This window comes from Microcaecilia unicolor, chromosome 7, assembly GCF_901765095.1.
Source record: "Microcaecilia unicolor chromosome 7, aMicUni1.1, whole genome shotgun sequence".
NCBI lineage: Eukaryota > Metazoa > Chordata > Amphibia > Gymnophiona > Siphonopidae > Microcaecilia > Microcaecilia unicolor.
This window is the reverse complement of record NC_044037.1, coordinates 107,489,460-107,510,501: the sequence shown is the minus strand read 5'-3', so window position 1 is coordinate 107,510,501 and position 21,042 is coordinate 107,489,460. Positions and strand designations below refer to the sequence as shown.

At 47.2% G+C, this 21,042-nt stretch overlaps 1 protein-coding gene across 1 annotated transcript in view; it reads right to left on the bottom strand.

Moving 5' to 3' along the window:
• Window positions 1-6,660: 6,660 nt before the first annotated feature.
• Window positions 6,661-21,042, bottom strand: part of SPN (sialophorin) — a 30,141-nt gene continuing 15,759 nt past the window's right edge. The window contains exon 2 of the mRNA XM_030210149.1: window positions 6,661-9,814. Within this exon, the coding sequence (XP_030066009.1) occupies window positions 8,288-9,652 (1,365 nt within the window). The 5' untranslated portion in view covers window positions 9,653-9,814 and the 3' untranslated portion in view covers window positions 6,661-8,287. The remainder of the gene's footprint in view (window positions 9,815-21,042) is intronic.

Sequence of the window (21,042 nt, the reverse complement as noted above, 5' to 3'; positions counted from 1 at the left end):
ACAGAAATTTAAAGTCGACCTTTGTGCATCAGCCCCTGGAAGCACCTAGCACTTGTGAAGCACAGGAGTTATTTCCAGGACAGAGTGGGGGGAGGGAGGAAGAGAGAGCTCCTGCACTCACGAAAGTTAATTTTTGAGACAAAACTTCGGAGCTCCTGTGGCTGACTGTGGTGATGGGGGAGGACCTGCACAGCCAGTTTGTAAAGACGGCAGCAGGGACTTGGCTATGTGAAGCTGAAGTGAACAAGGTCAGCAGAGCGCCGGAAGGAGGGGAAGGCTCCCTACACCAGACCGGGAGGGGGGGGGGGGTGATCTGGAGGCAGAGGCTGAAGGGAGAATGGAACTGGGGTCAGTATGGATGAGGAGGCACCTCTCTGACAGCTGCTGACCTGCCATAAAATCTAGCAGATTAAAGGTAGGTGCTCCTCTCTGTGCTTCGGCACAGAATGCTCATTTTAATACTGATGAGCTTGTTGTAATACATTTGCATAGGGTTATCAGTAGTTGCTATGGACTTTAAGGGGTCCGTGTCCTTTTACTAAGCTGTGTTAGCCTAAGGTGTTCCATTTTAGTTTTAGCATTTGTTCACACTAACTTAAAGGTAATTATTGTTTAATATATTTTTTTGAGGGGGTGTGTCAGGGTGCAGAGTGGCCATTCCTGCACTCATCAGTTAGTGCATCTACATTACCACATGGTATCTGGCTAGCACACATAGACGTCGACTCCGTGGGTGCTGTGAGTGCTCGAGCACCCCCAATAGTCACCCACCGGAAGTTCCCTGCAGGGCGTCCCCCTCCCTCCGAAATTTAAAAGTCACTCATCTTACCTCCTCATTGGAGGAGTTACATCTGCAACAGCAGCCCATGAAAAAGCATGCAGGCAGGAGACTCAGAGCTGTTCCGTTTGGTCTCTCTGAGCTCTGGTCCCACCCTCATCTGGTCCCCTCATTTCTTGTTTACGCAAGAGTGGGACCAGAGCTCAGAGAGACCAAACGGAACAGCTCTGAGTCTCCTGCCTGCAAGCTTTTTCCTGGGCTGCTGCTGCAGATGTAACTCCTCCGACCAGGAGGTAAGATGAGTGACTTTTGAATTCGGAAGGAAGGAAGGAAGGAGGGAGGGAGATGGGGGGGGGGGGGGCACCCTGGAACTCGGAGGGAGGGAGGGAGAGGGGGGTCTGGAACTGGGAGGGTGAGAGGGGGGGCCTGGAACTCAGAGTCAGGGAGGGAGGAGTCAAGTTTGGTTTGAAATTGGGCCCCTGGACCCAGGCTGTCTTCAAAATCACACAAGTTGTGGCAATTTATGTATTTGGTGATCCAAGAGACAGAAAAAGGTCTGCACAATGTTCTTCCTGACCCCTAAGGACAAATGTGATGGTGGTGGTGTTGAAAGTCCTTTTGAGCTGTGTTGCAGGAATTGGACGATTTTTGAAAGGAAATAACACTTTCTAGGTTTTACTTTGTGTGCTAGTTTGAGAGGTAAGATATAGTAAAGGTATTTTAACCAGATTTGTTCATGTGTGACATTATGTTGAAGGTAAATGAATTGGTCCTTTTGAATTTATCCCTTTTTAAATGGATATTTTTAAATGAAGTGCTAATTGGTGTCTTGACACTGTGGGTTCTTTTCTATTGGTTTGAAGATGTAAATAACAGGGAATCTGTGTTCTAAAGCATTTCTGCCTTTCATGTAATAAATAAATAGATGCCATCTGGAATCTCACTTAAAGGATCCATGCTTTTAATAAGGCCTGTCTTAAGATCAGCGAGTGTTGCTTCTGAAAATGTTGTTCCATGGGTCAAAGGAAATGTCTACATAGTGTGGTATTTATTTATTTTGTAGTGGTTTTATAGACATAATTAGTTGCACTCGCTTCTACCTTCCCTCCTCTCCTCTTTCCTCTACACATTAATTGATTTGCTCGCTTTGTTATTTTTTGTCTATTAGATTGTAAGCTTTTGAGCAGGGACTGTCTTTCTTCTATGTTTGTGCAGCGCTGCGTACGCTTTGTAGCGCTATATAAATGCTAAATAGTAGTAGTAGCAAGAACTCGGAGGGGGAGGAGAGGGGAAGGGGCCTGGCCTGGAATGGCCTGGCCTGGAACTGGGAGAGTGAGGGGGGGGCTGGAACTTGGAGGCAGGGAGGGAGGCCTGGAACTCGGAGGGAGGAGGGGAGGGGGACAGGGGAGGGGAGGGGAGGGGGCAGGGGAATGCACCACTTGTAAAAAAAAAAAAATCAGCACCCCCAATCATTTTGAAAAGTTGGCTCCTATGCTAGCACATGGTTAACGAGAGTCCTTATTGTCCTCTAAAATAGGTGGCAATAAGTGCTCCTGCAGTACTTTTTTTAATGGTTGTGTGGTTATTAATGAAAAAAGCCATTTGCCAGCTGCAGTAAAAAATGGCCTTAGCATGTGAGAAAGACCTGCATCAGGCCAATTCTTACCACAGTTTTGTAAAAGGACACCTAAGTTGGTCAGTAGCCTCGTTTCTCTATATATTGCACATCACAGTATCTTTTGTTCCCTTTGATATATTGAATGTTTGACTGAGGAACATCAGTATAGTCCCCATATTGATGACTAATTTTCCCCTTTTTCTTAATGGTAAATCAAATTAATGACATAAAATAATTATAAAATTAAAAATAATATAAAGAAAAGCATTAAAAATGCAAAATCAATACTGAAAAATATCATGTTTCTGTAGGACTTCTATGTAAGTCAAATGTTGTAATATCAAAATACTGCCTAAACTAAATTATTATCCATATTCGAGAACAAAATGGGAATTCATGTCTAAATAAAAATTACTTAAGCTGATTTTGAAAACAGAGCACATTTATCAAAAGTTGGCAGAATTGCACAAGACGGAGCAGCAACCAAGAGCACCTGCGATCCCGAAAATGGCAAAGACTAATCAGGATCAAATATGCTTATTTTGCAGAGCAATGGAGAAAAATGAAGGCAGAAAAAGATCATATGGTCTCAAATTTGCCCATCCATGCCATCTACTCTCCCTTCTCCCTTAAGAGATCCTATATATTTGTACCAAGCTTTCTTGAATTCAGATACAGTTTTTGTGTACATCACATTCATATCATATGATATGAGTGTGGGTGATAGACATCTTAAGATTGAAATTAGTGAGTAAAATGTTTTTAGTTAGCACGATTGTTAGATTGTTCATTTAATTATATATTGACATTGACTATGCTGCAACCAAAATTATAAAACTACTCTTCCAAGATTGCATCAGATATAACTGCCTGGAAGCGGCTGGCATGGTAGCAAATTACCCCTTGCCTGTTTGTAATGCCAGTGTTTAATCCTTAAGGAGTGGTAGGTGCAGCTCTGGCTGCCTTGTTAGGCAATCTGGATAGACTATCCAGCTTATAATTGAAAAAGAAAAACGCCTATATTGCGACCCAAATCGGGAGATAGACGTTTATCTCACAAAAATGAATAAAGCGGTATAATTGAAAGCCGAATTTGGACGTTTTCAACTGCACTCCCTCGCGGATGCGGACATAGTTGATGGGGGCGTGTCGAAGGCGTGGTGAAGGTGGAACTGGGGCGTAGTTATCGGGCGATCAGAGATGGGCGCCTTTCGCCGATAATGGAAAAAAATATGCGTTTTTAGCGAGAATTTAGGGCACTTTTCCTGGACCCTGTTTTTCCACGAATAAGGCCCCAAAAAGTGCCCTAAATGACCAGATGACCACTGGAGGGAATCGGGGATGACCTCCCCTGACTCCCCCAGTGGTCACAAACCCTCTCCCACCACAAAATATGCCGTTTCACAACTTTTATTTTCACCCTCAAATGTCATACCCACCTCCCTGGCAGCAGTATGCAGGTCACTGGAGCAGTTATTAGGGGGTGCAGTGGACTTCAGGCAGGTGGACCCAGGCCCATCCCCCCCCCCCCCCCACCTGTTACACTTGTGCTGGTAAATGGGAGCCCTCCAAATCGCCCCCCAAACCCACTGTACCCACATGTAGGTGCCCCCCTTCACCCCTTAGGGCTATAGTAATGGTGTAGACTTGTGAGCGGTGGGTTTTGAGGGGGATTTGGGGGGCTCAACACCCAAGGGAAGGGTGCTATGCACCTGGGAGCTCTTTTACCTTTTTTTTTGTTTTTGTAAAAGTGCCCCCTAGGGTGCCCGGTTGGTGTCCTGGCATGTGAGGGGGACCAGTGCACTACGACTCCTGGCCCCTCCCACGAACAAATGCCTTGGATTTATTCATTTTTGAGCTGGGCGCTTTCATTTTCCATTATCACTGAAAAACAAAAACGCCCAGCTCACAAATTGTCAAATAAAACATGGACGTCTATTTTTTTTTTTTTTAATACGGTTCGGTCCGCCCCTTCACGGACCAGTTCTCGGAGATAAACGACCATGGAGATAGACGTTTTTGTTCAATTATGCCCCTCCACGTAGGTTTTTATCTGCCGTCCTTTACTAAGTTGTGATGAGTCTCCACCAGTTGAACATAGTGATGTGACGGAACATCTACTAAACGCTGATTTTTCTGATCTTAAGGATTCTGGCAGATGATAAGGTTTCTCCAGTTCAGCAATAGAAACCAGTGCTTAATTGCCAAGGACTTTAGGAACCAATGTAAGAAGCTTAAATTTGCACCATAATGTATGCATTACAGTGGAGGAGTAGTCAAGTATCCAGGATCTGGCTGGTTCAAATCTCACTGTTGCACCCTATGATCTTGGGCAAATCACTTAACCCTTCATTACAACAAGTATAAAATTAGATTGTGAGTCCTCCAGGGACAGAGAAATACCCGGTGTGCCTAAATGTAACTCACCTTGAGCTACTACTGAAAAAGATGTGAGCAAAATCCACATAAATAAAATATTTATTTTAGTATTTATGTACCACCTAGACCTAAGCAGTTTACAATTTTCTTTTTCAGGTACTGGTTCTGTCCCTAATGACTTTATTCCACCACTATAGTAGTGGATATATAAGAAACCCTTGATCCTTCTTCCGTGTGACCCTACTATGGATGTACTGTGGTGCTATATGCTCTAATGAGTAGATCTCATTAAAATTCTTGCAGCTGTATTTTGAGCAACCTCTAATGGTCTTAATATTATATCAAGTGATATGAGCTGGTATGGATTTCTTTTTCCTCTTTGCATTTCTTTGTGATTTTTGTAAAAATATAAAAAAGTGGAGATTTAAAAGGCTCATTTTCAAAACTGAAAAACAACCAAAAAGTGGCATAAAGCTGCAGATTGATGTTTTTCTTGCAAAAAAGTCCAAATCGCAATTTTCGAAACACATTTTTAAGATGGTTTTCTTTGCGGTTCATCTGCTGTGCATCCAAATCACAAGGGAGTGTGTCAGGGATGTATTGGGGATTTGGGCATTCCCACAACTTGAATGTTTTTCTGCCGTAATGGAACAAAGCACAAATGTCCAAGGCTAAAATGTGGACGTTTTGACTGGACCTGTTTCAATCACAACTAAGTCATAAAAAAGTGCCCTACATGACCACTGGAGAGATTAAGGCATGACCCCCTTACTCCCCCAGTGGTGACTGACCCTCTCCCACCCCTCCATCCCCAAAGAAACAGTACATACCAGACTCTATGACAGCTCCAGATATTATGGCCAGTCCTATTAGAGCAGCAAGTAGGTCCCTGGAGGAGCAGCCAGGCCTGTGAGGGAAGGGAGCAGGAATCAGAGTACTGGGTAGACGAGAGAGGGGAAATGTATGAGGGGGGGAAAGGGTGGAAGCACTGGTAGAGATGCCAAGGGTGAACCATCCCAAAGAGTGAGAATTACCACACCAAGGACTGAGATTGAAGATCAAAGAGTGAGAATTTTCAGAGTGTATTCACCAGGGTTTAAATCTGGAAAGATTTAGGTATAGTATTGCTTTGCATATAAGTACATAAGTGTTTCCATACTGGGACAGACTGAAGGTCCATCAAGCCTAGCATCCTGTTTCCAACAGTGGCCAATCCAGCCTACAAGTATCTGACAAGATCCCAAAATAGTACAATACATGTTATGCTGCTTATCCTAGAAAAAAGCAATGGATTTTCCCCAAGACCATCTTAATAATGGCTCATGAACTTTTCTTTTAGGAAGATATCCAAACCTTTTTTAAATCCTGCTAAGCTAACTGCTTTTACCACATACTCTGGCAACAAATTCCAGAGTTTAATTACATGTAAAGACAGCATAAAATATACTGTTTGCTCTTTGAAACCTCTAAAAGGAAATATAGTGAGGTGGTGGTAGGGGCAATATGGGTAAATATTTTGGCCTGGAAATTATTATCCACCCAGTATGACAGAACACAGAGTTGATATCAATCACAAAGAGTTTAATTACATGTAAAGACAGCATAAAATATACTGTTTGCTCTTTGAAACCTCTAAAAGGAAATAGAGTGAGGTGGTGGTAGGGGCAATATGGGTAAATATTTTGGCCTGGAAATTATTATCCACCCAGTATGACAGAACACAGAGTTGATATCAATCACAAAGAGTGTATTCACTTCATGTAACAAGAGTGTGATGGGAAGGGGCATTTTTAATTTGATGTCTAAATTTGATTTTGGATGTTTTGCTGAATAGGTCCAAAAATCAAGTGGCGAACATGACCATTTTCAAACCTAAAAAAGTCATATCTGTTTCAAAAATGGTCATTTTCTAGACATTTAAAGACTTTTTGTGCTCAGTGTGTTTTTCTTTTGTGAGCATTTTTTCTATCTTCATTCTCCAGGACTCCTTATTTCTACTCATACAGCCTGTCTTTTCCTAACTCCTTTTCTTAATTCTCTTGTCTTCATTCCTCCCTCCATCTTGTCTCCATTTCTCTTTTTCACCACTATGTATTCATATTCACCTCTACCTGTATCTCTCCATCACTCAATACTCCATCTCTCCCAGTACGAGTTTCGTGTTCTTTCTTCACTATCCCTACCATCTTCTACTACCACTGCTCTCTACTTTTCTAGATTCTTCATGCCTCCTCAGCCTTCTATTCCACCTTTTATTTCTCTTTAATTCTCCATCCTGATCTGTGGTTCCCTCTATCCACCACTTCATCCTCTCCCAGATTTCATCTCTCCCATTGGCTGTGGGACTAGACAAAGAGCTACAGGAGTTATCTCTCAAGACTGCCTCACTTCTTCTTTCCATAGTTGAATGCTTCATTTAGAAACTATCTGCTACAAAGAAAAGAGGTTCCGGTCCCTACCTACTCACTGATCTTGTGTGCATCACTGATGCAGCTTCTCTCTACCTTTCTGATGGCAGAACTCATACTGCCCCAGGACAGGACACTGGGTGTGGGATCCAAGAAGAGAGATGGACAGTGAATCTGGAAGACTTGGGCTGTCTGCTACTCTGCCTTTCTTTTTCCTTTGGCCATGTTTTGTTCTTAGCTTTCATTGAAATTAGAATAAAACTATTTTTAGATTGAAAAGCCTTTTTTATGGGTGGAATAGTCCTTCAAAGTGTAAAGTATAAAGGTAGGATTAAAAAGTTCAGACAAAGAACTAGTTATCAGGAGCACAACATGCCAGGTCAGGTAATATATATGTGCATATATCATAAGTCCTATTTACAAAATGTTTCTGAATGTATACAGAGCATGTTTTCTCATGAGATTAAGGCAGAGAGTGGCAGAAGTTTTGAAAACACTAAGGGGTCCTATTTCAAAGCTGCAGTAAGTCCAAAAGCATCATAAAATGGTGGCAAAGCAACTTGGAATGGCAAGTGATGTTGCAAAGTGTTTAGTAGCAGACAGTGGGGAAAGGCAACTTTTCTAATAACTGATGTTTTCATGGTGGCCAACCAATGGAGGAAGGGCAGCTTTCAAAATAGCTGACAATTCAGAAAAATTAACCAGCACTATACTCAGTTGTCATTGAACCAAAAAAATAATGACAGGTGAATTTAACTTCTTTCTTTCCTAAAATGATGTAATATGATCAAGAGGATCAACGCTTCAGTCTAAAGCTAAGTGGCATATTGTGCTACTCAACTGAACACAGGAACTCCCTTCCATGGAGTACCACTACTGCTACCAGGAAGGATGTGGCTGGCTCACTGAAGACAGTTAATATTTTCTCAGCCCTAGTGAAAAAGCCTATAAGTGGGCCTCAATCCAATTTGATTCCTTATGAAGCTGGTTGTATATGCCAATCGGCTCTCCTCCATCTATTTCTTATAGCCAATGATGTCAGGTCCTATACTTTGAACAACATGATACCAGAGACTGAGATGGGGAAAAGAGAGTACACTGGTTTCAGCAGGCCTTGTCTGCCTCATCATCTTGGATAATCTCTAGCTCTGAAGGAGGAAGAGGAAAATCTGTATCAGGGGCTGGAATTGTTGCTGGAGATGGGAGGTCGGTAGGGCTCTCACCCTTGTTTTCAGGGATCATATCTTCTGGACTAAGAACATGTCCGTTGGGTTGAGGTTCACTTTCAGGTCTGTGTTCTTTTGTGGAGGAAGCTGGAGGCTCTTCTGACTTCTCATTGCTGGTCATCTGACCATTGGCTTCCTGGTTCAAGAGGGGCTTCTCTTCCTGTTTGGCTGGTTGGTCTACATTAACAGTGACATCCTCCAGCAAGACTGAGCATTGTCTGGACTTTCTTTTCCCAAAGAAAGTTGTCAAGGTGAGGTGTTTCCCAGCCTGATCCTTGTCCTTCCCTTCTTCCATGTCTTCTGCTGCCATTCCATTATCCTCAGGGATCATGACAGGACCAGCCCAAGCATCTTCTCCCTTCTTGTGTTTTTTAACATGAAAGCTGGTGGATCCTGATCTCCTTTTCTTCTTAGCCACACAGACGAAACAGAACACCATGATCAACAGAAAGAGAATGACAACCACAATGATAAGGTATAAGTGGTTGATACCCTTTTTTTCCACGGGTGTTGTGTCTGTCAACAAAGTTGAGATCTTCATTGTAGACGAAGAGGACATGGGCATTGGGGTTGGCACCATTTCGTCATGTTTCGCTGTGTGCTTGGTAGAACTGATGACACTAATTATACTTGAAACTGAGGAGGTAAATAGCTGTTCTGAAGTTGGTGAGATATTTTGGCCAGTCCTAACAGGAGAAGGGTTGCTTCCAGTGGTGATTTTGCTAAAGAATGCTGCAGAAGTAGCTGGGGTATCCCTGTCAACTGTAGGTAAGATAGTAATATTCCCAGCAGTATTTCTGGAAGCCGAGATCTCAGTAGGCAATGCCATACTACTTGGGTGAGAAAACTTCATCAGGGAATCTGAAGTCAATGCCTGTGGCACAGTTGTAGCTATCTTTTCAAGAGCCTCTGCTATAACATTAGTAAATATCCTCATGGTGGTAAGAGGGTCCAACACATCCCTTCTGGTCAAGTCTTCTACAGTAGGTGCCTCATGTGTAGAATTATATAAACTGATGATTCTCATGGACTCTGTAGCAGCACCACTGTTATCGGTTTTACCAGCTGAAGGAAATTTGGAGTTTTCTGCCCTAGCCACATTAGATTCTGTAGTAGAAATACTTTCGCTCACTACTTCAGTTGTCTCCCTGTTGCCCATCACTGACTCTGACAACATAGCCAGGAGGTTCATCACTAGCCAAACTGTCTTGGCTCTCTGATTCTTTCCTAACATTGCCATCATGATTCTGCCTTTGTTTCTCTGTATGTCTTTTAATAAGGTTGGAGAGTCTTAGAGAGCAGGAAGTCTTCTCTCTTTTGTTCCACCACACACAGAGGAAGAGATCACCCAAGGCACAGTCACCTCCAAATGTTCTTTAAAGTGTATTGAACCCCTGAGTGGAACCTGAAATGTTAAACAAAAGAACAAATAATTATCAGAGTCTTCATATTTCACAACATAAGCTAAAAAATACATGCTACACAAGCAGCCCGTATCAGTGTACTGCTATAAGAATATCAAGAATGACAAGGAGTTCCCTTCTCTGTAGTCTTCCTGCCAGTTCATGGCAGATGTGTTAGAGGACCTATCAGCCATTCTACAGAGACTTTGTTGCTCTTTCACCTCTGTTGGGACTTCATATGCTATAGCACATTAACTTTAAAGCAGTTATGTAACAACAAATCAGAAGTACAGGCATTCTCAATATCTTCAATGTCTTCCCTGGCATCTATGCCCCTACCTCTAGATATAACCACCTCTGCAGTCACACTTTTGGGAGTGGAGGAGTAGCCTAGTGGTTAGTGCAGTAGACTTTGATCCTGGGGAACTGGGTTTAATTCCCACTGCAGCTCCTTGTGACTGTGGGAAAGTCACTTAACCCTCCATTGCCCCAAGTACAAAATAAGTACCTGTATATATGTAAACCACTTTGAATGTAGTTGCAAAATACCACAGAAAGGTAGTATATCACGTTCCCTTTCCCCTTATGATTACAGTTCTATGCAAATGTTTAGAAACCCCAGGTCAAACAATATGGTTCAATGAATCCCTAAGTGATCAGAAGCTGACAGAGTTTCTACATGGTACAAAGGTAAACATGACATCACTCAATAGCTGTTAATGCATAGTTATTATTTATTTATGGATCTTTAAGCGATTAAAAATAATAATAAAGTGAATGTGGTAGGTGCAAAAGTTTGGAATCCTTCAAGTTGATTTATGACTACAGTTTTTTTTAAGTTGTTAATATGGCCCCAAAAGCCTTTAGTTAGTAGTTGAAAACAAGTGGACAGTTGAACAAACAAAATGACCCTTCAAACATCTCAGCTTATGATTTTTCCTTCTGTCTACTTTCGACAGCCACGGGTTCCTCTAAGCAGTTGACTGGGCATTTGAAAATTAAGATAAGTCACTCTTACAAGGTATGAGGATACAAAAATCTTTAAATGCTTCCTGGTAGCAATTTCAACTGTCAGAACACCGTTAATAATGGCAACAACATGGAACTGTTGAAGTCAAGGTAAGATCTTGAAGCCCAAGAGCATTTTCTGATAGAACTGCCCAAAAACTGGTTAGATCTGCAAAATGAAATTCACAGATCATTGCAAATGACTTGCTGTAAAGTTAGCTGACAGTGGAATATGTATCCACAGATCCAGAGAACAGTGTTACGCAGGGGCGTACCTGGACTTCAGAGCCGAGGTGAGGGGGAACATTTTAGCCCCCCCCCCCCAGCACCACCGACCCCCCCCGCCGCCATCGCCGATACCCCCCGCCGCCAGCACCACCTCCAACAAGTTTGACCCCCCCTCTTGACCCGCCCACCATCCGTCGCCGTCTGTACCTTTGTTGGCGGGGGACCCAACCCCCGCCAACAGAAGTTTTCTTCCTGCGTTTGGTTTTTTCTGAGTCTGATGTCCTGCTGCACGTACAATGTGCAGGACGTGAGACTCACAGAAACAGAACAAAGCCTTGCGATCTACAGGGCTTCGTTCCATATCATCAAGCTGATCAATCCATAGACTGGTGGGTTGTGTCCATCTACCAGCAGGTGGAGATAGAGAGCAAACTTTTGCCTCCCTATATGTGGTCATGTGCTGCCGGAAACTCCTCAGTATGTTCTCTATCTCAGCAGGTGGTGGTCACACACAGCAGCAGCTCTGGCTAGGCCTCCAAGCCTAATTTTTAGGTTTTGTTGAGTGCCTGGGGTTGAGGGCTCTTTTGAGCAAGTGCAAACCTGGTGGTGCCAGGTCCCTCCTTTTCTCCCCCCTCCCGCTGGCTCCGTTAAAAAATAAAAAAATAAAAAAATTTTGAACGTCCTTAAAGGCGTTTATTTCGACGTTTATTTAAGCGTCTATTGCAGCTACTCACTGGGACACCAGGTCGTTACAACTCGGAGCGGACAGCAGGTAATTTTTACCTTTTTATAGCGGGCAGGGGGTTCCCCGATTCTTCTCCTCGTGGCATATGGCGTCGGAGGGCGAGGGCGCAAAGGGTCGCTCCCCGGGTCGCTTGAGCGCTTCTAGAGGGGATGCGGGGGTCTTAAAGCCTGATTCGCCCTTGTTGGGTGACAGTTGCGTGACCGATGAATGTCCCGGTCCTTCCTCCGGCGTGGCGGTTTTTCCCGCCATAAACGCCCATCCCCCGCTCCTCGCCTCCGCCATCTTGGCCGACCACGCGGCTCGGACGGCTTCTTCTTGGGCCGCCCTTGAGGTTGGAGACATTAATGCCATGAACGCCCTTAATTTGGGCGACGGCACAGAAGCGGCTAAAGTTAAGAGCCGTTCTTCCCGCGCGGCTCCTTCGCGGAGTTTCGCGCCGGACGCCATTTTGGATGCGCAGCATGTCTCTCCCCCGCTATTGCGAGCGCCGGTTGAGGGTGCGTCTAGGGCTGTTGCCCAGGCTGCGGAAGTGCACAGTCTGGGGGGTTTCTCCCCCGAGTTTGTTTTGCTGCTGCATCAGGCCTTCCTCATGCACAACGCTGCCCCTGCTCCCTCGTCTGGTAAAGAGGTTGAGGTTCCCAGAGGTAAACGCCCTCGGGTTGATTCCCAGGCCTTGGAGGAATTGTCTCCTCCGATGTAGATGAGGGCAGCGTGTATGAGGTCTCCCAACGGTCCTTTGCGGATTCCTTGGAGGAGACGGATCCCCGCTCGGATGGAGCGGATGACCCCTCTGCAGCGCGGCTTTTTAGCCCAGAGGATTTGCCCAACCTGTTGTTACAGGCCATGGACACTTTGAAGATCTCCTCTCCGGAGGACGTCTCTCCCTCAGCCCCTGTTGGCTCTGCCATTATGCTGGGGACGAAGCGCCCGCCTAGAACCTTCCACGTGCATGATGCCATGCACACCTTAATTTCGGCTCAATGGGATGTCCCAGAAGCGAGCCTTAAAGTGGCTAGGGCTATGTCCCGCCTCTATCCTTTGGCTGTGAGTGAACGTGAGGCCTATCTGTGGCCTACCGTGGATTCTTTAATCACTGTGGTGACTAAGAAAACGGCGTTGCCGGTGGAAGGTGGCACGGCCCTAAAGGACGCCCAAGACAGAAGATTGGAGGCGGCCTTAAGGTCGTCCTTTGAGGCGGCTGCTTTAAGTTTGCAGGGCTCAGTTTGCGGCTCCTATGTGGCCAGGGCGTGCCTGACTATGGTGCAGCGGGCTTCCCCCTCGGATCATTCCTTGAGGGCTGATTGGCCGGCCCTGGAATCGGGCTTAGCCTATTTGGCAGACTTGCTGTATGATGTCTTGAGGGCCTCAGCGAAAGGCATGGCTCAGACAATCTCTGCGCGGCGGTGGCTTTGGCTGAAACATTGGTCTGCTGACCACGCCTCTAAATCCCGCCTGGCTAGGTTGCCTTTTAAGGCAAGCTGCTCTTTGGGGTCGAGCTGGACAAAATCGTGACCGATCTCGGCACGTCTAAGGGCAAGAAATTACCAGAGGTCAGGGCTCGGGCTAGTACTCGTCCCGGTACCTCCAGAGGACGGTTGCAGGAAGCCCGTCGGTACCGCCCGGGCAAGTCGGATTCCTCTGCCCCCTCTTCCTTCAAGAGGAATTTCTCCCCCAAGCAGCATTCCTTTCGCAGAGACCGCCGTCCCGGAGGTGCGCCCTCCGGTCCTCCCCCAGGGTCTCGTACCCAATGTCGGGGTCTTGGTCCACGCCCCAGTGCAGATTGGAGGACGGCTGTCCTCGTTTCTGGGCGAGTGGACCACAATAACTTCAGACGCGTGGGTGCTGGAAGTCATCAGAGACGGCTACAAACTAGAGTTCTGCCGACCCTTAAAAGACGGGTTTGTACTCTCTCCCTGCAAGTCTCCGGTCAAAGCTGTGGCAGTGCAGCAGACCTTGGACAATCTGATCCGCCTGGGCGCGGTCGTTCCGGTGCCAGAAAGTCAGCTTGGCAAGGGACGTTACTCCATTTACTTTGTGGTACCAAAGAAAGGAGGTTCTGTCCGGCCTATCCTCGACCTCAAAGGGGTCAATTGGGCCTTGAAAGTGCGGCACTTTCGCATGGAGACTCTCCGCTCTGTTATAGCGGCAGTGAAGGCAGGAGAGTTCCTGGCATCCTTGGACATCAAGGAAGCGTACCTGCATATTCCCATCTGGCCGCCTCATCAACGCTTTCTGCGTTTTGCAGTCCTGGGACGACACTTCCAGTTCAGAGCCCTCCCTTTCGGGTTGGCTACTGCTCTGTGGACCTTTTCCAAAGTAATGGTGGTCATCGCAGCCTTCCTACGAAAGGAAGGGGTACAAGTCCATCCTTATCTGGACGACTGGTTGATCCGAGCCCCCTCTTATGCAGAGTGCGGCAAAGCTGTGGACCGGGTAGTTGCTCTTTTGAGCTCCCTGGGATGGATCATCAACTGGGAGAAGAGCCAGCTGCGCCCGACTCAGTCCCTGGAGTACCTGGGAGTTCGATTCGACACCCAAGTGGGCAGAGTGTTCCTGCCAGACAATCGGATTGTCAAACTTCAGGCTCAGGTGGACCAGTTCCTAGTAGCCTCTCCCCTTCGGGCTTGGGACTATGTGCAGCTGTTGGGCTCTATGACGGCCACGATGGATGTTGTGCCCTGGGCCAGGGCTCATATGAGACCACTTCAACACTCTTTGCTGCAGCGCTGGACTCCGATGTCGGAGGATTATGCTGTGCGCCTTCCCTTGGACCCAGCAGTGCGCAAGGCGCTGAGCTGGTGGATGCAGACAGACAAGTTGTCTGCGGGAATGCCTCTGGTGACCCCAGAGTGGATTGTCGTCACGACGGACGCCTCGTTGTCGGGCTGGGGAGCCCACTGCTTGGGAAGGACAGCGCAGGGGCTCTGGTCTCCTGCAGAGGCAAAGTGGTCTATCAACCTCCTGGAACTCAGAGCCATTCGGTTGGCGCTTTTGGAGTTCATCCCGGTACTGGTGTTGAAGCCTGTACGGGTCCTGTCGGACAATGCCACGGCTGTGGCCTATGTCAACCGCCAGGGAGGTACCAAGAGCGCCCCTCTAGCCAAGGAGGCTATGAATCTTTGCCAGTGGGCGGAAGCGAACCTGGAGCAGCTTTCAGCGGCCCACATTGCCGGAGTCATGAATGTCAAGGCGGACTTTCTCAGTCGCCATACCTTGGAGCCCGGAGAGTGGCAGCTATCTGCTCAGGCGTTCTTGGACATCACGAAGCGCTGGGGCCAGCCGAGCCTAGATCTGATGGCGTCATCGGCCAATTGCCAAGTGCCGCACTTTTTCAGCAGAGGACGGGACCCTCGATCCCTGGGAGTAGATGCTCTTCTCCAACAGTGGCCGACACAAGAGCTTCTCTATGTGTTCCCGCCCTGGCCATGTTGGGCAGGGTGCTAGACCGGGTGGCAAAGCATCCCGGCAGGGTAATCCTGGTGGGTCCGGATTGGCCCAGGCGTCCCTGGTATGCGGACTTGATCAGGCTCTCAGTCGACGATCCTCTGCGGCTGCCAGTGGAGCAGGGCCTGTTACATCAGGGTCCCGTGGTGATGGAGGATCCCTCCCCCTTTGGTCTTACGGCCTGGCTATTGAGCGGCAGCGTCTGAGGAAGAAGGGCTTCTCAGACAAGGTCATCGCCACTATGCTGAGAGCGAGGAAGCGCTCTACTTCTACTGCTTACGCCAGGGTTTGGCGTATCTTTGCAGCGTGGTGTGAAGCAGGCTCACTTTCTCCCTTCACTGCTCCAATTTCTTCAGTGTTGGCGTTCCTGCAAGAAGGTCTGGAGAAAGGCCTGTCGCTCAGTTCCCTTAAAGTCCAGGTAGCGGCTCTGGCTTGCTTCAGGGGCCGCCTGAAGGGTGCTTCCCTGGCTTCGCAGCCAGATGTGGTGCGCTTTCTCAAGGGAGTTAATCACCTGCGCCCTCCTCTGCACTCAGTGGTGCCTGCGTGGAATCTCAACCTGGTACTAAGAGCATTGCAGAAGCCGCCTTTTGAACCCTTGTCGAGGGCATCTCTGAAAGACCTGACGTTGAAAGCAGTCTTTTTGGTGGCTATCACTTCAGCCAGAAGAGTTTCCGAGCTCCAGGCGCTCTCATGTCGAGAGCCTTTTCTGCAGTTCACTGAGGCAGGAGTGACTATTCGCACAGTGCCTTCCTTCCTGCCCAAGATTGTTTCTCGCTTCCATGTGAATCAGCAGCTCTGTCTCCCTTCCTTTCGTAGGGAGGACTACCCAGAGGAGTACTCTGCTCTTAAATATCTGGATGTGAGACGAGTCATCATCAGATACTTGGAAGTGACCAATGATTTCCGGAAATCGGATCATCTGTTTGTCCTGTTTGCAGGTCCTCGTAAGGGTCTGCAGGCTGCTAAGCCTACAGTGGCAAGATGGGTCAAGGAAGCCATTGCAGCGGCTTATGTGGCCGCGGGGAAGGTGCCGCCTATCCAGCTGAAGGCTCACTCCACGAGAGCTCAGGCGGCCTCGATGGCAGAGGCCGGATCCGTCTCCTTGGAAGAGATATGCAAGGCGGCAACTTGGGCTTCGGCTCATACATTCTCCAAGCATTACCGTTTGACTGTGGCTGCACGGTCGGAGGCCCGGTTTGGAGCTTCAGTGTTGAGGTCAGGGATTTCAATGTCCCGCCCTGGGTGAGTACTGCTTCGGTACATCCCACCAGTCTATGGATTGATCAGCTTGATGATATGGAAGGTAAAATTATGTATAATCATACCTGATAATTTTCTTTCCATTAATCATAGCTGATCAATCCATAGCCCCTCCCAGATATCTGTACTGTTTTTATTCTGGTTGCATTTCAGGTTCAAGTTTAGTCTTCAGTTACTTCAGAAAGACTTCGTGTTCAAGTTTTTTCACTTGGATTCTTCAAGAGTTAAGACGAGTTTGTGTTACAGTGAGCTGCTGCATTCCTCTCCCCTCCGTTTTACGGGGCTGGATTGAGACTTAAAATTCTGCCGGCACTCCCTCCCGCTTCGTGCGGCTGTAGGGCAGCTTTGTACCCCTCCCGCTTCGGCGGTGTTAGGGTCAGTCAGCTCCTCCCGCGGTTGCGGTTGCAGGATAAGCCAGATCCCCCCGCATCGGCGGGTGTGGTGTCCCTCCCCCGCTCCGCGGGGATGAGCTGGACGGATTCCCCTCCCCCACTTGTGTGGGGATGAGCTGGGTTAATTCCCCTCCCCCGTTTCGGCGGTGGTGAGCTGGGCAGAGTGTCCCTTCGTGGGTGTAATTCTCTAAGTGCTGAGTCCTGCGGATGGAGCTTTGATATCGACATACTGAGGAGTTTCCGGCAGCACATGACCACATATAGGGAGGCAAAAGTTTGCTCTCTATCTCCACCTGCTGGTAGATGGACACAACCCACCAGTCTATGGATTGATCAGCTATGATTAATGGAAAGAAAATTATCAGGTATGATTATACATAATTTTACCTTCTGCTTCTGTGAGTCTGACGTCCTGCATGTTGTACGTGCAGCAGGACGTCAGACTCAGAAGAAACCAAATGCAGGAAGAAGACTTCGGCTGGCAGGGGTTTGGGGTTCCCCCACCAGCAAAGGTACAGACAGCGTTGGCGGGGAGGTTGAGAGGGGCGTTGGCAGGGGGTCCAGGGCCAAATTTACGGGAGCCCAGGCCCCCGTGGCCCCATAGCAGCTACGCCTCTGGTGTTATGTACCACAGTGATCTGCATGGGAAAGTTATTTATTGCATTTGTATCTCGCATTATCCCACCTTCTGGTAGGGTCAATGTGGCTTATATGGTACAAAAGGGGGCAGTTACAAGTTATCAAGTAGGTTAACAATTCGATAGAATAGTGCGAGGTTGTGGGGTTGTCTCATAGTTGCGTTCATAGGGGGTTCTGTGGGGATTATATGACTATTGGTAGAAAGTTGCAAAGAACGAGTCGAATAGGATCACAACATAGTCTAATAGGGTTGGACAGGCAGGGTTCAGTTCAGGTGAGAATAGGGTACATAATATGTAGTGTAATTGGATTGTGAGTCTTGGGAGGGGGTGTTAAGTGTTTGGTGCGGGTTGGTTGTGGAGCTTGTGCCTTTTCCATTTGAACTGTCAAATATGTGGGTAGAATAGGATTGGTCCGTTGGATGGTTAGGTTGGTTAGCAGGAATCCTTTTTTTTATTTTTATTTGATTTTCAAATCGTACATCAAAGTAAAAAACTTTTGAAGAGGAAACAAAGTGATAAATTTCACCATAAGAAAAAGAACATTATTATCCTATTTAATAAAAAGCACCTCCAATGTTCTGAAGCTGACTCCGTGGCACTAAACCTTGAAGCATTCATGCTCTCTGAATTGATGTCAGTACTTCCTGGTACGTCACACACAAAAGCTGACCAACCAGAGGTGGGAGGGCGGACACAAAAGCTGACCAACCAGAGGTGGGAGGGCGGGCGCACAGCGGCAAATGGATCGATCGTTCAGCGGACCTGCACGCTGAGCTGTGCACTGCAGCAGAGGTTGGCCGGTTGGCAGAGGGCAAGAGAGTTGGCCGGTATCGTTAGGAGCAGGGGAGAAAGGAGCATCGCTAGGTGGCTGGAGGGGGGCAGGGGAGAGAGGAGCATTGCCGGGTGGCTGGAAGGGGGGGCATGGGAGAGAGGAATCACTGGGTGGCTGGAGGGGGAGCAGGGGACAGAGGAGACTCACTGGGTGGCGGGAGGGGGGGCAGAGGATAGAAGAGCATCGCTGGGTGGATACGGGGATGGGGGGGGGCCAAGGAAAAAGGATCATCGCTGGGTGGCTGGAGGAGGGAGCAGGGGAGAGACGAGAATCGCTGGGTGGCAGGAAGGGAGGCACATTCACTCTCTCTCTCTCACACACAGTCACTCTCACACACACTCTCTCAAACATACACACTCCGACAAAAACCTTGCTAGCGTCTGTTTCATTTGTGTCAGAAACGGGCCTGATTTACTAGTAAAGAATAAAACACAGAAATTTATCACAATTTAGCCCTCATTTGGAGAATCTAAAAACAATATTAACCAAAGGAAGCTGAAAATCGCTAGCAAATCAAATTAAGGGACCCTATAACTAAAGGGTTGGCACACAGCAATGGGCTTGCCGTGCTCCAGTTCAGAACTACCACCGGGCTACCCCATCCCCAGCGCGTCATTTCTGGCGCTTCAAAATATTTTCTATTTTTGTAGCACTGGTGCTTACCCAGTAGTCATCAGCCAGCACCGTGTGTTGCCCGGTTACCACTGGGTTAGCATGGGAGCCCTTACTGCCACCTCAATGGGTGATGGTAAATGCTTCCTCCGAAATGGCAGCGTGGTAAGTGGTTCACTTACCGCACAGCCATTTCTTTTTGAGAAAAAAAAGATAGCCATTAGCCTTTTACCCACTGCAGTAAAAGGGGGCCTCAGCAAGTGTCAAAAACACACTCTGACACTACCTTTTACCGCAGCTTAGTAAAAGGCCCCCTTAATTACAATGCAGTGAAAGACTAAGGGGGTGTTTTACTAAAGATTAGCTCAAGTTATCTGCAGCAGGGCCCATTTTATTCCTACAGGCCCAGCTGCAGATAATTTGAGCTAATCTTTAGTAAAAGACCCCATAAGCTATTAAGTAAAAACTCAGATAACAAGCTGTAAATACTTAAAGGCAGATAAATTCAAGACTTGGATCTAACCAGCCCCTTGTTTAAAAACAAAAAACAAAAACCTGAAGTTATGATGGCTCATAGAAAATATAAGAATGGTTTTCAAAGACCAGAACACATTTACCTGGGTATCTAAGTTGGAACTTTGAACCCATGTCCAAAGTTGTTGACGATAATAACCTTTTTCCTCCTAGTTTGTGTGCATCTCAAGACATCAGGGAAAACAGATATGTTTCCACCACAAAAATTACAGTCAGATCAGAAAAAAAGACAGAGCAAAGCTTTATCTTGGAGAAAGACATAAGATACTAATAATTGATGTAACTTCATCCATAGAACTTTCCAGAATTTCTGTTATATCCAAGCTATCTGAGGAAACATCCACTAGTGGAGATTCAGCAGTTGAAGACGTATGTCTTTTAACAGGCAACGGCAGAAAATATATTTTTTGTAAAGGAGGTAAAGACTCAGAATAGTATAGTGTCTGTTTTAGACATCTATAAAATAGATCCTTAGGAGACACAGTCAGCATCTGAAGAAAATTCAAAATTCTTAAATTTAATTTAGTTTATTATCCAGCTTATAATCGAACGAGAATAACGCCCAAGTTCCGACCTAAATCGGGAGATGGGCGTTCTTCTCACAAAAACAAATAAAGCGGCATAATCGAAAGCCGAACTTTGGACGCTTTCAACTGCACTCCGTCGCGGATGCGGACAAAGTTGACGGGGGAGTGTCGGAGGCGTGGTGAAGGCGGAACTGGGGCGTGGTTATCACCCGAACAGAGATGGGCGCCCTTCGCCGATAATGGATGCATTTGTAGCTAGAATTTAGGGCACTTTTCCTGGACCCTGTTTTTTGACGAATAAGGCCCCAAAACGTGCCCTAAATGACCAGATGACCCCCAGAGGGAGTCGGGGATGACCTCCCCTGACTCCCCCAGTGGTCACTAACCCCCTCCCACCACAACAAATGATGTTTCACAACTTTTTACTTTCACCCTCAAATGTCATACCCTCCTCCCAAGCAGCAGTATGCAGGTCCCTGGAACAGTTGTTAGGGGGTGCAGTGGACGTCAGGCAGGTGGACCCAGGCCCATCCCCCCCCACCTGTTACAATTGTGCTGCTTAATGCTACTAGTCGTCCAACCCCCCCCAACCCCCTGTACCCACATGTAGGTGCCCCCCTTCACCGCTTAGGGCTATAGTACTGGTGTAGACTTGTGGGCAGTGGGTTTTGAGGGGGATTTGGGGGGCTCAACACCCAAGGGAAGGGTGCTATGCACCTGGGAGCTCTTTTACCTTTTTTTTTGTTTTTGTAAAAGTGCCCCCTAGGGTGCCCGGTTGGTGTCCTGGCATGTGAGGGGGACCAGTGCACTATGAATCCTGGCCCCTCCCACGAACAAATGCCTTGCATTTATTCGTTTTTGAGCTGGGCGATTTCATTTTCCATTATCGGTGAAAAGCAAAAACGCCCAGCTCACACCTTGGCGAATAAAGCATGGGCGTCTATTTTTTTAAAAAAATACGGTTCACTCCGCCCCTTCACGGACCCGTTCTCGGAGATTAACGCCCA